At 42.8% G+C, this 18,760-nt stretch overlaps 1 protein-coding gene across 1 annotated transcript in view; it reads left to right on the top strand.

Annotated features, from left to right (window-relative positions):
- The window catches only part of ADRB2 (adrenoceptor beta 2), a 63,290-nt gene extending 50,449 nt beyond the window's left edge, over positions 1-12,841 (top strand). Inside the window, exon 2 of the mRNA XM_083483801.1 lies at positions 10,935-12,841. Coding sequence (XP_083339927.1) covers positions 10,935-10,969 — 35 coding nt within the window. The 3' untranslated portion in view covers positions 10,970-12,841. The remainder of the gene's footprint in view (positions 1-10,934) is intronic.
- The last annotated feature ends 5,919 nt before the right edge of the window (positions 12,842-18,760 follow it).

Below are 18,760 nucleotides of genomic sequence, written 5' to 3'. Positions count from 1 at the left end.
TTAGACAATACAACTGGAGTTTAAATTATTAAAAGTGAGTGCAGATACCCTTCACAATGGCAATGGTGGTGATGGAGATAACAGCATCATCTTAGCACTGCTGAGTACATTTAATGGCAGCAGCAGAGAAGAATACCATTGTCTCTATTCAGACCCAAATGAATAGAATTGAACTTCTTGCCAATTCAGCAATTTCATGCTGGAGTTTCCATTGGACGTTCCTTTGGTCCTGCCCTAACTACTCAGGGTGATATTTGAGCAATAGAATGTTCGTTAATAATGCAGTTTATGTGAGGGAAGTGGAACATCAGAAAGGACAGAGGGAAAGAGACTTCAGGGAGCTATGTACTGTTGCCATAAAGAGCAGAATAGGGGATAGGTGAGCTCTAGGATAGATCTAGGTAGAGCTGGAGGAGAACTTTGCCTGAAACCCTGGAGAGCCACTGCCAATAGACCATACTGATCTAGATGAATCAGTAGTGGGCTGAAAAAGGAACCTAAAGGAACGGTGAGTAAAGAAGGCAGGGAGTGGTGGTGATGATGTAGGAAGCAATTGTCCTAAAGGCAGAAAGGATTGCATGCTGTCAGCAGAAGTATACAGGCAAAGAACAGAACCAAGCATCAAGAAGAGCAAAAATGTATTGAGAGATGCACTTATGAGTCAGTCTTTATGGCTGTTCTGAATGGTTTCATGCATGCTCTTGGATGCTGCTCAGTTCTTTAGATTGTGCTCCTTGCTGTTGGGAGGGATCATTTGGCCCTAGAGCAAAGGCAGGTTTGCATTAGGAGTGATCAGTGGTCAACTATAGGCAAGCTTTTGTTTTTGGGTCTGACTCAGTGAATGAATTTGGCCAAGTGTCATTCATGGGTCAGGAAGCATGGCCATGGGAGGTCATGGAACCTAAATCTCTCACTGGGTTACCCAGAGCAGCAGATAGCTAGAATTCCAGCTCAACATCTGATTTTTTGCTTCATGAGACAGATGTTTAGGGCAAAAGCATCTGTTGTGTTTTCGCTCTCTCACTCTGCATCTCTTCTTCTCATTCCTCGTTCATGCACAACAGTAAAAAGAAAAAGGAAAAAAAGAATTAGGTTGCCAAACTCTTTATAATCCGTTTCCAACACAATCCAATGAATGGAATTTTTACATCGTTTGCTGTAGTTTTACGGGGTAATAGTGTTCACTGAGGAGGAGAAGGCGATAGTTTATTTACACTTATTACAGTGAAGAAAAGGTGAAACTAGAGAAAGAATGTATGGTTGTGAGTGGTTCACCTGCATAGAGAACTAGGCACATCTGCTACAAAATTAGGTTGATTTTTATACCAGTTTAACACTCATGACTTGCATAAATAATCCTAGGACCTGCAGCTAGCTGAGGCTGCTAATTACGTCTTATTTATTAAAGTATTTTCAACGCCACTCTTCAGCCAAAGAAAGCATCCAGGGTGCTTTGCAGATATCAACGGCAGGGCAGATCTTACCATCAGATTTATAATCTGAAAGTGGCACAAAGGGGGGAAAGAGAATAGGAGATAGGAGCAGGGAAAGCCAACCCAAACACTAGTTCTTATTTATAAAGCTTTAATGACAAGCTGGAATGGAAACAGTTCAAAGAGAGCATGAGCCAAATGTGGCTGGTATCTCAGTTGAGCCAATGGAGTGGCCCCGCTTCCCTTCCTCTCCTCTTGACTGCAGTCTGATGGAATGGCTGCAGTCAGGTGATGGCTGAGGGAAAAGGAAAGCTGGTGATGCTTTCAAAGATCTATAAAGAGAAAATTTATAGCCCCTTACATTTCCCTGGAGGGTGAGAGAATAGCAATTTTAGATGTAGATGGGCCTTAAGCATTTTGTTTTCAGCCTGGTCTTCATGCTTTGGGGAACAGAACAGCCCTTCACAAAATATTAGTGGTCATTCTCTGTGTCATAAAGGGATTGTGGTCTTCTGAAAATCTGATTTGAAAGCTCTATGGTTACATAAATAAAACAAAGCAAGTTAACAATGGGATTTTTTTTTAAGCTTTCATATATTAATGTAAATCCTTTTACACGAGATAGCTGAAAAAGTAAAAAGTAAACTTACCCCAGTATTTGAAGATAAGGCACATCATAACCAGTTTATTAAAATTATTTGGTACACTGAGAGAAAACACAAGGTTTGAAATATTAATTTCAAAAAGCAAACACTCAAAAGGAATAATAGGAGATATATATAAAATAACTGCAGAACTGGAATCATCCCAGCCTAGATGTCAATCAAAATGGGATACAGATATGCCTAGCAATATATCTCAAGAAAAATGGGCCTGGTTCTGGGAGAAACATTTCCAGATTTATACTTTGTAGGAGTTTAAAATCTATAAAATCATGCCTCAGATAGACTTCTCCAGATAGACTTCATAAAATATATCCAACAATAAATAATCAGTGTTGCAGATGCTCCAGATGTGACTATTTGTCATGTACTTGGAGGAATGTCTGATTATTAAATTATTTTTGGAGTCAGTATTGACAGAAAGAGATAAAGTCCTTGGCTAAGTCTGCCCCATGAATCCTATTCTAACAATATTTGGATATCTCAACAGCATCATTCCATAGTCAAATATTGGTAGCCTATTTATTAACTGCAGCAAAAATTTGGGAAATGACCTTTATGACTAAAGTTACAACTCTTAATAAGAGGAAGAGAAAACATACAAATAGAATATAACTCTACCGGAAAATGGAGTTTGTTTCTACTATATGCAAGGTGCAAGAGCAAATAAACCATTATTCCTTGTTAAGGGACATATAGACATTAGAGAAAACTTTATACATTTAGTACAGATTAAGCACTTTATTGTGTTTTGAAGAAGCTTGAAATGTCTGATATAAGGATTTTTTGTATTTATATGCATTATATTTACTAAGTTTATATTTATCCACCTAACTTATGCATTAAGCTGTCAGCTGTCTATGTAATATTGTCTTCTTCTTATTCTCCCTTTTGTAATCTACCGTGCAAACTCAATGATCTGTAACAAATAAACTATTTTTTAAAAAAAGAATAACAAGAAGCCGTTGCACAAAAAAGGAGGGGGGGGTTGTGACAAACTGAAAATATATGAGGAAACTGCCAAAAGTTGAATGTTTAAAGAAAAGCCATTCGAGTTAGAGAAATGCCACACATCATTCTGATCTCTTTTGCTTTTAAATGAACATTCTCATTTTCTATGAACACATTATGTCAGGCACGTCAAACAGGTAGATCGTGATGTACCGGTAGATGACCGGACTGTGAGAGCTGGAACTTAACGGGTTAAGCTTTTCCCAGGATGCTACACCATTCTGACGTCACTTTTGGAAGCTCGGGCGGAGCTTGGGCAAAGTTTGCCAGTCCCACCTTTGTACTCTGTGGGGAAAAGACGCAGTCTTGGCATGGCTGAAAAAAGTCCTGGGAAATCCTGAGAAATGTCGGAATAAATGCTGTAAATAGACAATCCTGGACTCTCTATGTGTTTTTGTCTGGAACGTGACAGTTTACACCGCTGTGTGAAGCTCTGTTGAGCCGTGACTGAGTGGCACAGCTGATGGAAGCGCGCCGGACCGGTCAGTAATAAAACGCTAATCGAGGTTCGTAAATCAATTAGCGGGGGTCACGGCTAATGACCACAAGTCACAGGTTATGGACCCATAAATTATCGCTTGTAAATCTGTCACGGAAGCTTTGATCTGCGGTGTCGAGCAGGAAGCACGGTCGGAGGCAGAAGCAAACAGGCAGGCTGCAAGACGCAAAGAGTGCCTGTGTTGCTGGGAACTGCGAAAGAGCTGAGGGCAGCTGAAATATCGTTTCTCCACGAAGCTGAGGAGCCAGAGGAGCTGGTGTGTTTTTGTAAGTACAGCTTGGGGCCCCCTTGGGAGAACGGAAGAAGATGGCAGAGAGCCAGGATGTACCGGTGGAAAAGCTCACTCTAAAGAGTTGGGCAACCTGGAGGCAAAGAGGGTGTGAAATCAGCGTGGGCTGCCTGGAATATACTGAAGGGTTTGTGTCAAGCTTCAGCGGGAGGCCAGAGCCCTGCAGACGCTGGTCTAGAAGCCCCTGTTCCTGATGATTTAGCCTCAAGGAGTGCTAGTGAGCAAGTCGGGGGGGCGGAAAGTTCCAAAGGCGAGTTTGAAAAGTTTTCCACTGAACCTGCTGGAATGAAGAGCAGCTTCAGGGAGGGCGAGGCTGGTGGGAGGCGCCGTTCCAGAAGGAGGAAGGCCAAGCCAGCTGGGAGCACCAGGCAGTGTTTTTCCACTGGAGTTCAACGTCTGCGTAGCAGTTGCCCCCACCGGAGCACACAGGCGCGGCAGGATGTTGTCAAGGACACCTACCATGGAAATCAGCAGGGTTACCATGGGAACCAGTCTGGGAGAGCAGGCCAGCCTGGGAATGCAAGAGGAGGACGTGGAAAACAACACGAGACGTATCAGATAGCAGCGAGCATGGCTTTGTTCGAAGACGGCTGTGTGGAAAATTCCGAGTTTCATTTTCTTATAGACTCAGCAGCTAATCGCAATTTGATTCCAGAGACACCTGCTGTCGAGAGGTGGAACTGCACGGCAATACCTGCCGGGAAATCTGTACTGTTTGCAAATGGACAGAAAGCAAATCTGACTAATATTGTAAATCTGCATTTTCGTATTTTGCAGGAAACGCTGGAGTGTTGTACCGTTCCTGGGATGCACCACTGTCTTTTATCTGTGCCGTATTTACTGAAAAAGGGATTCACGGTTTGTTTTCAGGGTGATGTGTGCACAATCTCCAAAGGAGGGAGGATGCTTGCCAAGGTTAAAAAGGGGCAGAATGATCTTTTCATTCTTAAAACGTCTCTGGAGGGTGATGGGAAGGTTGAGAAAGCACAAGCACTGTGTACTGAAATTCCCACTCATGTGCAATGTGCCCATATTTGGCATGCTAGGACGGCTCATAGTTCAGTAGAAGAACTACAGGTCCTGCCAGAAGTTTCTAAAGGGTGTAAGATTTTAGAATGTGGACATGATGTAAGTTGTGAAACGTGCAAACTGGCAAAGATAAAAGGATGCGGTTATCCAAAGATTGAGAGGATAACCACTAGGCCTTTTGAGCAGATTCACGTGGATTTGTGGGGCCCGGTAAAGGAACCAAGTCTGGGAGGGTCAAAATTTCTGCTCTCATTGCAGGATAATTTTACACAGAATTCCTGGACTCACGGTCTCAAATCCAAGGATGATGCAGCACAGCTGATCAAACGTTGGATTGAGGAGGTGGAAGGAATGTTTTCCACCAAAGTGCAAGCTGTCACAAGCGACAGGGGAGCTGAGTTTGCAGGTTCTGCTTTGCAGAAGTACTTTCGCAAGAAAGGAATACGTCACACAGTGACTGCACCCAATCAGGGGGGGAAGGCAGAGCAGATGAGTCAGGCTCTGGTTAAAACTGCACAGGTGTTGCTGAAAGATTCTGGGTTACCTCCAAGGTTTTGGTTGGAGGCAATCAAGTATGTGAGCTTCACCTGGAACCGCACCTACAATTCAATGGTAGGGGACACACCGTTTGGGCTGTTGCATGGCAGGAAACCCCAGATTCATTTTTTGCGCAGGTTTGGATCGCTTGCATCTGTGTCGCTACCTGCTGGTTTGCAGGGGCCAGATGGATCCAGGTTCCGAAAAATGATCTTCTGTGGGTATGAGCCAACAGCGAATGCGTGGAAGTTTGCATTTCCATCAGGTGATCAGAGTAAGTTACTGATCAGCAAGCACGCTGAGTTCTATGAGCAGGATGAAAAGTCAAAAGCTGCTCCCAAGCGTGATGTTCTTTCAGAATGTCTTTCTGATTCAGAACAGGAAGATTCTGAGGAAGAAAGGGAGGTAGAAGAAACTGAGTCTGATGATGACGATCAGGAAACTGACCAAAGTCAGGAACAGGAGGAGGTATCTGTAGTTTCTCCACAGGTTAAGAGAACACCCAAAAGCGAGCCCAGTTCTCCGGTAAGTGTAATGGAGAAGGTCCGAAAACGTTTTAAGTCTGAAGGGGAATCTCGTGAGAGTGAGGACACAGGTTCTGGTGGCAGTGAGTCAGAGGTAACATCTGAGTTTGTGCCCAGAAGATCTAGTCGCTCAACGAAGGGAATTCCGCCGGAAAGGTACCAGGCGACAAGTGCATGGGCCTGGTTCGCACAGTGTGATTCTGGGAGTGTTGAAGGGGTTCAACAGGTGCCTGGGAAAGATGCCGGGGAGGGGCACAAGGCAGGGGAAGGTGTTGAACTCAGAGGGTTTTGTCAGAAGGTGCAGCAAGGGGGGGTGTGAGAGCTGGAACTTAACGGGTTAAGCTTTTCCCAGGATGCTACACCATTCTGACGTCACTTTTGGAAGCTCGGGCGGAGCTTGGGCAAAGTTTGCCAGTCCCACCTTTGTACTCTGTGGGGAAAAGACGCAGTCTTGGCATGGCTGAAAAAAGTCCTGGGAAATCCTGAGAAATGTCGGAATAAATGCTGTAAATAGACAATCCTGGACTCTCTATGTGTTTTTGTCTGGAACGTGACAGTTTACACCGCTGTGTGAAGCTCTGTTGAGCCGTGACTGAGTGGCACAGCTGATGGAAGCGCGCCGGACCGGTCAGTAATAAAACGCTAATCGAGGTTCGTAAATCAATTAGCGGGGGTCACGGCTAATGACCACAAGTCACACGGACATCTGTGGCAGATCACTGGTAGATCACTGGCTTGCCCCAAAGAAGCTGAACAAGTTTTGTTCCCCTAAAAAAAGTCAACATTTTTGCCCTGCACCCCAAAAACTCGGGGCTTTCCTTCTCCCTAAAAAGCCCAATAACTTTGACCTGAACCCCCCAAGAGGGGATAGATCACTGCCAGTCTTCAACTCCGTGAGTAGATCGCAGTCTCTTGGGAGTTGGCCACCCCTGCAGTGTGTCATTGGCATACACAGAATGTGCCTAATCCACATTTTTTAAAGATCTAAAACAATTTCATTCATATACAGCAACAAGGCACAACAGTTTATCATTTTAGTTATTGGATTATTGCCTTAAACACATGCGTGCACACACAATTCCATGAACGCCCATGTACAGAAGACTAAGGTAAAGGTAAAGGGACCCCTGACCATTAGGTCCAGTCGTGACCGACTCTGGGGTTGCGGCACTCATCTCGCTTTATTGGCCAAGGGAGCTGGCATACAGCTTCCGGGTCATGTGGCCAGCATGACTAAGCCACTTCTGGTGAACCAGAGCAGCGCCCGGAAATGCCATTTACCTTCCCTCCAGAGCAGTATCTATTTATCTACTTGCACTTTGACGTGCTTTCGAACTGCTAGGTTGGCAGGAGCAGGGACTGAGCAACGGGAGCTCACCCCGTCACAGGGATTCGAACCACTGACCTTCTGATCAGCAAGTCCTAGGCTCTGTGGTTTAACCCACAGCTCCACCCGCGTCCCTATACAGAAGACTAGTTTCAAATAATCTGGAATACTGAAAGCCTGATCCTTTTTGTTGTTATCATCATTATTGTTTTTTTTATTTAAAAAAAACAGTCTTGATTGCTTCACAAGTTTCATGGTGTGGGAAACTTTAATATGATGGAATTCATACAAATAGACATGGCATCAAAGTGTCTGAAGTTATGCCTCCTTTGGGAGGAAAGGCAGGTTTGAAATTTAATAAAGAAAATGGCACCCTGGGACACAAAAGCATTTAGCTAGGAATGAATGAATCATGTTGCGTCTGCGTCAAAACTCACTGGCACACTGGATTTTTGTTTTTTCCTGAATTTGGATATCTACATTTTAAATCTGGATTCTGGAGGATGGGGTAGTCAATTGATCTTCCTCTTCCTTTGTTAAGAACAGATCTATTGTACCAACATAGGTTGATGCAGCTAGCTGTTTATGCCAGCATGCTGTGCCTTGGTTAAAGCATAAGTCAGGCCCAATAGAGGGCATTGATGAGAACATTTCTAGACACATGAATGATTATGAAGGCCTCCCCAATTATTTTTGAGTGGACCTCAGGATTCACCATCAGAAATATGTGTATTTCCTGAATTTGATGCATAGTTTGGGAATTGTATTATATTTCCTGGATCTGATGTATATTTTGTGAACATTAAATTTATGTATATTTCCTGAATTTGATGTCAGCTATATAAAGGACTGTGTATATATATGACTTCATTTCCACGGGGGCTAGAGAAACTTATCTTAGGACCCCACAGGTTGAAAACATGTAATGTAAAACTAAGGAGTACAAAGGCTTAAACCTAGATCTTAAGGGGAACTTGCTTTGCTAAGTTCACACAGCAAGCATTCAATTTTTGGCAGCTCCAGCTGTTACCTTATCCCAACCTTTCATGCTATTTGAGTGCATTAGCATCCATTTTATTCCAAGTTTACAAAGGACCTATCTCAAATCTATTACCTATCATTGGGGTGATGCCCCAGCATGGTTGTAAGATCAGTGTTGCTGTTCCAAAATAACACCTGGACGCTATCTTCCTACTATCTTAGTCTGCAGTGGAGGTTGCAATTGTTACCATTAAGTAGATTAAAATAACTGAATGTGTATTTGTTTTAAAACGTTTCTGAATTTCCCTTTCATTTAAAAATAAATAAATCCAGGGTGGTTTACCATAGTTCACACAACACAATAAAAGAGCAATAATCAATAACGTGGTAAGGGGAAGTAAAAGAGCTAAAAACAGTTGCAGCAGAAGTGAAACACCAGAGGTTTAAAGTATGAGAAAAGGGGAAAACATAGTACTTAAAAAAGATTAAGATATCCGTCAGGTGAGCTTCTCTAAGGTGAGAATTCCACAAGTTGGGTACCAAGGCAAGAGCACCACAATGCATGTTGTTTGTCATTGCGTTCCTCAGTACAATATATATTTTTTATGAATCAAAGGCTGCCATTCTAGGCATGCTTACCTGGGAGTAGGTCTCACTGACTTACTTTCAATGGCAGCCTGTAGGGTGATTCGCTAAACAAAACCCGCACCATTCCTACCCATATGTTTACATGCTGCAAATGGCCTCCACTCTCCCCGCCCCCATCAGTGTATATGTCAAGTTAGTATGTTTGGGCCCAATGCACATTGGTTTCAGCTTATGTACTTTTGCCATTTAATTGTTCCAATTATCACCCAGTTTGGAGAGCTTCTTCTGGAGCTCTTTGCTTTTATGCTTTTTACCAGCCTAAATAATTTGGCGTCATCATCTCATGGTGAGGCATTCTTTGCCATGGACACACCAGCCAGAAAATAAGTGAGCAAACCACATGCTCAAGATGCTTTGCAGGGTGTGAATGTACATGGGATATTCCTACACTGAGAGAAGAAAACCTCAATGAGAGACTCTCTTTGAGACCTTTGGAAGAAAGGTTGTATTGGTCTAAGACATGCTTAGGCAACGCTGGGAAACCTGCAGCCCTCCAGAAATTGTTGGACTCCAACTCCCATCAGCCCCAGCCAGCATGATCAATGGTCAGGGAAGATGGAAGCTGTAGTCTGGCAACATCTAGAGGGCCATAGATTCCCCAACTCTGGTCTAACGTATATGGAAATTAGAAGAAAACAATGATTAACTCGTTTCCACCCCTCTCTTCCATAAGTATGAAATGCTTTCACAGATGTGGACCACTGTTACAATTGTAATAACTGAAAATCAATCCTTAGAAAGATTAATAAAGGAAGGCAGAGTATTGAGACAAGAATTTATTAGAACTGAATATGAGAAGCAAAAAAGAGAGAGAAAGAGATAAAAAGAGAAAGTAATATACTGAGAAATTACAGATAGCCGTTGCATTACGTGACTCAAGATTCCGGCATGCTATTGCTTGAACGTATTAAAGCAGAAACATGTTTAATTAAAATGCACAAAAAGATACAAGCAGGATGTCAATGTAGTGCTGCAGGGGAATACAAAAAGGTTGTCTTAATTATCTCCGTAAACTTGACAAGCGTATATCCTAATTTGCATCAATATTGTAGCAACCTTAACATCACAGTGGTGCTTCTCTTCTGGGTGACCTATGGAACCCAGCTGCAGCAGAGAGGTCATGGCCTTGGAACTCCTATACCTTTGAGCTCCTGTCTGCATAATATCAGCCAGTTTGGGGGGCAAATAGTCTAACATTTCTCCAATGAAAATAGGGACACCCTAAGGAAAAGGAAGACATTCTGGGATCAAATCAATCAAAAAATGGGATGGCTTCTGTAAATCTGAGGCTGTCCCTGGAAAATAGGGACACTTGGAGGTTTTGTTGTCCTGCTATTCAATACAATTTTACCAAACATCATAGCTAAAGCAGGAACAGCAAACCTACAGTATATGGTGCAAAATATCCCATTCCCTCTTGCACAGAGCATTCATTGATGATATAGAAGTGCTTTGAATCCCAAGACATTGATTGCCATTAGGTAAGCCATTAGGTCTGTTCACAATTTTTAAATTTAACCTGCTATCAATACTCCTGTGCTATATCATTCTCCTACCATTGATTATCCAACCCAGTTCAACCCAGTTGTTTTTCCTCTCTCAGAAAGTTCCTTCATAATCTTAGTCAGTGTCTTTTTGTGCAGGAGCAGCCCCATAACGCAGCTAGGGCTGATGACAGTTGCGGTTCAAAGCATCCAGAGAGGACCAAGCTGGGAAATGCTGAGTTGAGGCAATGCATTAGATATGGCAGACCAAACAATCCCTGTATGTGAGGTCTTGCTTTTGTTGAATTTGGATTCTTATTTTGTTGAATGTTGGTTTCTCATTACAGACCCACTTTGGGGTTTGAAAGAAACATTAGAAGTTGTGATGTGATGCCACCAAAATCAGTGTCGTGAACGGGGGCAGAAGCACAAATGTTAACTGCGACACATCACCCTTTGGGTGCTTCCATACTCCAAGCTGACCAGATTGTGTTTCTCTTTCCTCTGCAGAGATCCCTGGGTGCCCTGGAATGGTTGAAAGTTGAGCGGGTTAAGCTTTTGCCCTCCTAACCATTTGCAACTCTCAGAAGCTCATGAAGAGACAAGTCTAAGCTCTGCTTTACTTTTGTTGGCACAGAGGAACTTCGCATTCCTTTGCACAGGGATGAAAGGAAGGTCAGCTAGCAAACCAAGTTTCCAGGCTGTGAAGAAAACTGCAGTGAATGAACCATTTCGGGGATTCAGCTGTGAGAAGCCAAATCAGTTTGAGATAGGATTGGTGGAGCCTTCGCAGTGCAAAAATGAAAGGCTTTCCTAGAGCTGAAGAACATGAGTTTCCAGAAGTAGGGGAAGAGTTAATGATTTTATTAACTCACCCACACTGTCTCCGCTGGAAATATCCTCAAGGAGCTGAAAAGCTTTGGGAAGACATTTTCCCATCTTGTTGTTAGTCTACTTGTGGAAGGGACATCAAATATCTGGCTTCCTGGTGAAGCCAGCAGATTGCTAGGATTGGGAGGGGATCATTATGCAGCCCAAACGTGAAAAGAATTTGGGAAGTAATACACTGAGGAGCATTCTTGTAAAACCAAATTGGTTTGCAGTGCACATTCAAAGCTGGTTTCTGCTCCTGGAAGTATTTCGCCAACCTTTCCCCAAGCCAACACTTGTCCCCATAGCCAAGTGGTTCCACAAAGACAGAAGTGAATAATCACCTCGTGGTAGGATTTCAAAAAAATTGACTCAACGTTTACCAAGGCCCTTATTCAGAGGCATTTCTCCGTAATATTGACTTCTGTGCAATTTCAAGAGACCCCAAGAGACCAAGATTGAAAGGCAGCTTCTCTCAAATTTTTTATTTTTTTTAAAACTTGTAAGCAACCAAACACCCCTCATATACTGTTCTTGAAGCTAAGCTTTCTGCATCAACCTCCTGGTATCATAGGATGCCTGCGTTCTTCTTTGGGAATCTTGAGATGTCTGGCCTTGACTACTCAGCTCACTCCAAGTGCTGATGATGTTTAACCCCTTTTGCCAGGAGACACTTCCAAGGCTTTGTAGGAAGGGGAAAGAAGCCTTGTTGAATTCTTGGGAGAGACAGACCACTGCCAGAGAAGCTTATGTGAGGAGTCTGGAGTCGAAGTTGGATGTCCAAGGGTGGTTTCAGAAAAGGAGAGAATCTTTCAAGTTGTGGTTTTATAACAAAACTCAATTCCCTGTATATTACATTAACAACTCTGAGGTGTAAAAAAAAAAAGCAGCTTTCAAATGTAATCTGTTTCAGCCTGGAAGGCAACAGTCAGCTTAAAAATGCAGAAGGAAAGGTTCTTCATTTTGATGATTATGTTAAGGGCTTTGTCCCGTAAGATTTAAAAGATGCCTGGAGCCAAACCATGAATTATTGAGGCTTCTGTGTGTGTAGTGTCCTGTCCCTTTGACGCAGTGTGCAATATTGCTAAGGATCAAAAGACCTTCAACTGTCTGCAGCAAAAGAGAAAGAGAAACCCATGCTATCAACTGCAAGGGGGAATGAAGCTATCCATCAGCAGAGAAGCTGGTGTTCTTGCCATTGTGCATGACAAGTGATTGTACTGCCGTTTGCTCTCATGGACTTTGTACAAGCATGAGCCTCTTATTCATTGGACCGCTTTGAACCCATTGGATTCCTAAATATCATGTGCGGGGGGGGGAGGAGAAGGGATTTGGGGCTCTGCAGGGCATGTTGCCTGTGAAATTAAGACACACTGGGCTTCCATGTGTGCTACTCTACAGTTGTGGTGTCTATTTATTTATTTATTGGATAAGGATGAGTTCTGGTTTCCTCACCTTCCTTACAATGGGGGAAGATGGTGCAAAACCTCACAGAGCAAAGGGTCACTGGCTGCTCCAAAATAATAATAAAAACTGAATCCATTGTGTGATGGTGTCCAATATCTGTCATTTTCTTCTTACTTTGCTGGTCCAGAAGAGACTATGTCAGTATGCTGGTTCCTCCATTTCTGTTTTCTTAGGTACACCATGTGTAGTATAAAAAAACCAAATTTGATTTAATGCTTAGAGGTTCTTTACATGCCCTCTTTGTGTACAATCAGCTGGCCTAGAGCCTCACTGGATATAAACCAGGCCAGCTTCACTACAGTCTCTCTGTTTATCTATGCATATTTCTCCAGTGGAGCCTCTCCACTGTAGCTTCCTTTCATGCCTTGCAAGCTACTTGTGCATTTGCTGCGTATGCAAACATTTTCATTGGCCACACTGGCATTTAACCATTATCTACTACTACTTATTATTATTTATTTATACCCCGCCCATCTGGCTGGCTTTCCCCAGCCACTCTGGGCAGCTCCCAACAGAATATTAAAAACACGATAAAGCATCAAACATTAAAAACTGCCCTAAACAGAACCAAACTAGGCAAGACACAGAAGACCAGTCAACAGGATCTCCTGCTTAAATAAATACATAAAAGCAGGCGCAGGGAGATCTTAATTGGGACTATGGTGCTGGAGAGACAGGCTAACCCTTTCACCCCGTGCCATTTCCTCCATGTCAACTTCATTTTTAGAAGCTGCCACTACTATATCAGTAACTTGTTTTCCCCCACAAGGTAAGTGGGAACTTCAGGGGTGCATGGGTTCCTGCAAATTATGCAGGGAGGTAACCCTGCAACCAGTAGTGATCTGTGGCTGGCTGTACCTATTTCCTCTGATGCCCCATCTCCTCCAAATACGCCTGATTGGGCTCTGGCCTTGGCCAAATCAAGTATACAATCCTAATAAAAACCCTTACAGAATGTATCAGCTCAACACTTTCTGGCCTCTAACAATCTGCCTGTATGATGACCCAGAAGTTTTACCATCCCTATTTAGAGATTATTGATGTGGGTTACCAATAATTCTCTACACACGGCAACACTTGTTGCCAAAGGCCAAGATGCTGTTGTATCTATCCCAGCCATTCCCTAGTCCTTGGGGTGCCTAATGTAGCCGCACCTATTTTAGAGCTGCATCCCTTCATCAGGAACATTAATGGAGGTGGCATCAAAACAGCTGCTCAGCATGCAAAGACCACCAACAAAAACCCATGGCATGGAAGTTACATGTGTGGTTATGATGCTCTCCAGCATCAGTTGTCCAACAGCTGCTGCCAATAGCCCTGGACTCCAGGGTTCTCTGCAGAAAGATCTTGGACTTCTTTGTAGCACAGACATATCCAGACAACTCAGATAACCATGCCAAGCTTACACATGGAAATAACACAGCAAAAGACAGAGTTGGGCCTTCAGATCATGCTTCGCCAACCACATAGGTCCCTTGGGAAGAAGCATGCATGGAGAACTCATGAGTGACTCAGGGAAAGGATTCAAGACCCATGAGTATCCATTCAAATGATCCATGCAGTGTAGCCAAGGAGAGAGTCTCATGCACAAGGAAGAAAAGGAACTAGAAGTGGTAGCTCATGGGGACCAGGATCAGGAGCTACCTGCTAGCTCAGCAGGATTGAAAAGCACTGGTAGGATTGAGTCTCACACCAGGGAAAAACATTGGATGGACCCAAGGCAGCCCCAAAGCCAAAACTCATCTTTTGATTTCCTGGCCAGAAACAATGTTGTCAGATGCAAAAAAGTTAGAAGCAACATGACTAGAAACCCACACTTCCCATGACACACAGAACAGTTTTGTTTTGTTTTTTTCTACAAAGCCACAAAAAGAAAGATGCATGGTGCAAAACTTTGTAAAGTTTTGGGCTCAAGCCACAGACCCAAACATATGACATAGGAGGTTTCCTTATACCAAGTCAAACCATCTGTCTATTTGGCTCAGCGCTGCAACACTTGCTGGCAGTGGCTCTCCTGATTTTCAGACAGGATAAAAAGCACCCCAACAGTCTTGGTGGTTGCATGTGCCTGGACATAGATTAATGCAGCATTTGTTTACCATCATACTGACTCCTACAGATGACTTTGGTTTTTGCATCTGAAAAGCTTTGAAGATGCTGCTAGGTTTTGGAAAAAAATTGACAAAGGAGCAAATGCTTAAGCTTCATTTTCCAAAACAGAAAGTATCTAAGTTCCCCAGATGCTTTGCGCTCTCTCTCTCTCTCTCTCTCTCTCTCTCTCTCTCTCTCTCTCTCAATATTTTCCTCTGAAGTCCCAAGTCTCTCCATTCTCCACTCACCCTGGAAATTGACGTAGCCCTTGATCTTACTTAAGCATTTGTCTGCCATAAAGCACCCCAGCTTCATCCTTTCATGGCTAGATGCGCAAACATGAATGATTGGAGTTTAAACAGTCTTGATGGGAGCATGTAAAATTACTTTATGTGGCTTTGGTTAAACAGCCTTGTTAAGCTGACAGCACTTGCAAACAAGGCTGCCCAAGTGGGGCTCTTTTATTAATATATTTAATCTTCTCAAAAGGAAAGAAAAATGCTGTGATTCATGTATGAACTGCACAAAGAAATGTGTTTGCTATCAGTCACCACACTAGCTTCTAGCTTTTTCATTCTTTTTACCAGTTTCCCAGCTTGCATAGGAAATTGGTTTTTTCCCAGATGTCCATTTTTTGTGCGCACGCACGCACGCACACACGCACACACATCCCAACTAGGGATGAAGGAGAAATTTGATTCTGTTTTCACTTAAAGGCAAACCTACCTGATCCTCACTTTCTGAAACAATACACAAACCAGAACACAGCCATCAATCAAAATCCATGCCTCTCTGACCATTGCAAAGTGGTGCATGTGAAAATGCACCGACTATGGTAAAGTGTGCATTAAAATGCACATAGAGTAGTAGTGAACATAATGTAAAAAAAAAATGCATTATATCAGGAGTAATTCGTAGTAAAGTGCTAATGAATTTTCATGAGGATTTTTTTTTCTTTAATCGCAAATTGATTTGGAGATGTGAGAACTGAATTTAAGACTGGGAAAATGAGAGATAAAATAAAAAAATAACAGCTCTTCCCATTCCTTCCCTCAACTCTTGTTCTAGTTCTAAAAGCATTATGGCAGAGTTGGGGAACCTGTGGCCCTCCCATTGTTGGCAGATCTCAGCTTTCATTAGGCCAGCCTGGAGGGCCAAAGGTCAGGCATGATGGAAGCTGTACTTGAGCAACATCTGGGGGACCACAATTTCACCACCCCTGTGTTATGAAAACAGCAAAAACATAATTAGTTGATGTTATGAAATTTCACTGATATATTCAGCACAGTGGGGGAAGTGGTCACATTGAATCTCCAGCTACATCACATCATTTCATTTCTCTTCCTCTGAAATAATCCAAGTTTTACGTGAGTTTATTGTTTTGGATTTGAGGCATCCAGTTGCCACTTCTCTCAGAGGAGGAAGATGTGGGAGTGTGTCCTTATTTGCATAGGACAACCATTTAAATCAGTACAAATTTGATTGAACAATTCTTGGATTTAAACTGGTTCCACGTGCCCCACTCATCCGGTAACAATTACTAATATAGACAGCCTATTCCACCAAGGAGGAAATAGCAAAAAATGTATAAGCCGCAAACTTTACCAAACATAGGAACCTGAAGCAAAATTATTTACACCATGCTTCTAGTAATGCAGATGCAGGGATAATAGGCAAAGGGAGGCAACTGTCTCAAGTGGCAAACGATGAGGGGGGAAGCAGGATCAGTCCTCCAACTGTTCTTCCTAAGCCTCACAGCCATTCCTATTGGAGAACAGAGCTGTGTATGCTACAGATCCTCTCCCTCCAAGCCCCTTCCCCACAGTATAACTAGCCCGTTGCCTCAGATATGGTGGAAGAGGCTATCCTAGCATCAGTGCTGAAGTAAGATTTATCTGTCAATCCAATCAGCTTCTGTGCCTTGAATGGGAAATGGACACCATCTTGTCTGCTTTGTGCAGCAAAATGTTTTGCACCTGCCCTGTAGAGATGATCCAGCAACAACTTGGTGCACCGAAGAACTCTCTTGAGCTCAAGATATCTATATGAGGTGACCCGAGCTGAATAAATGTGTGTGTGCCCATCAAGGTCTTATGCTGTGCTGTACATTATAGTGCTGATCTCTTGCCTTTGGACCTGAATAAGTATAAAGCAGATTCGTACAGTAATTGTTCTGCTAATGGAGTAGAACATTAGAGCAGCACACAGAAACTGGTTTCATCAAGACAAATAGAAGAAATATGCAACTGTCATTCTGATCTATATTGTCCACTTTCACTAACTGGTAGAACTCAAAATTGTTGGTTTTGTGGGTTCTTTGATGCTTTTATCTTATGCTTGGGAAAAAGGCAATAAAGCTTTAATCTCTACAGCAACCAGTAACTGGAGAGATATAGTGAATGACAAGAATAGATGGGGCAGTAGCAATACCCAGCTGCAGAGCTTGGCTTGCTGAGCTCCATCCTAGGCTAGTTACTCCAATTAATCTTCCTATTTGCAGCTAATGGGATCATCTAAAAAGAAGAAGTGGGAAATGGAAGGATAAAAAAGACAAGCTGGGAGAGTTAATGATGTAGTGGATGTTGTGCTTTTATCTGGGAGATCCAGCTTCAGAGAGCCAGTGTGGAGTAGGGATTAGAGAACTGGACTAAGTCTGGGGGGACCTGTGTTCAAATCCACACTTGGACATGAAGGATGACCTTGGGCTAGTCACCACCTCTTAGCCTAACTTACTTCTAAGGATGGGAAAGAAACTTCACTCAATTCTTACTTAAAGGCAAACTTAAGCAAATTTGCAATTTTGCAAAACAATATGCAAACCCAAATGCAGCCATCCTTTGAAATTTGCACTTCATTGAATTTTGCAGTGCAATTCTCCAGTCAAGGAATGTGTACAAAATTGTAGATTGTAGGCTAAAGTGCGCATAAAAATGCATACGTTAGTGAACAAAGAATACAAAAAAGGCAATACATAAAGGGGAAAATGTTTTGCAAAAATGTGTCTATTGGGCAAAAATTGCATTTGAACACGTGTGTAGTAGAGAAAACACTGACGGATTTTCACAAAGGCAGGCTGATGTGGAAATGTGGAGAACCAAACATAAGATTGGAAAAATGAGGAACTAGCCAAAATTGACAAATCCACCCATCCATACCTGCTCCACAGATTTGCTGTGATGATAAAATTGAGTGGGAAAGAATGATGTATGCAAGAAAAGACTGGATATAAATGTAGTGAATAAGTAAAATAAATAAATTATTGTTCGTCCCTGAAACTCACTGGGTGACTTGGGCCACTTACTATATCTCAGATTACCTGTTTTAAGGAATATTTCACACCCACCCCACCCACCCACCCACCCACCCACCCCATAAAGGCTTCCTTCAGATCCTTGGAGGTAGAACGTGCTACATTCACAACAGTTCTTGGCCAATCCAGGGGATGAAACTCCTGTGCCAGCAGCATTAAGTGCAGGCTGTAGACAATGATGCTGATGACGTTTCTTTAATCAATGCTGTGGTGACACCTTCATCCTAACAAAGGCTGCTATGCCTTTGTTAGCTGCATGATAGTGAGAAATGAAAAGAGGTGTCGCTTTCTCCTTCACATTTTCCCATCACAAGAAAAGCAGTACCTGCTGAATACATCTTTGTCATGTCCCTGTTAAATCCTCTGTATCTCTCAGGAATGTAGGCAACAACCATATCACTTCTCCTTTTGCATGGCAGACAATATTGCAACCTTTTTTTCTTTTCTTTTACCGGGCTGTGCCTTTTGCAGTAGTCCCAAACATAGAAGTGCTGGTGCTTTCACCATCAACTTGCTTTTTTCCATGTCAGGAAAACTTTCATCTAATAAACTTATATATCAGGCTGCTGGAAGAGATACAGGAGCAGCAGCAGTAGAA

This window comes from Podarcis liolepis, assembly GCF_965112155.1.
Source record: "Podarcis liolepis genome assembly, chromosome: 2".
Taxonomy (NCBI): Eukaryota; Metazoa; Chordata; class Lepidosauria; order Squamata; family Lacertidae; genus Podarcis; species Podarcis liolepis.
This window is presented reverse-complemented; position numbering and strand designations above follow the sequence as displayed.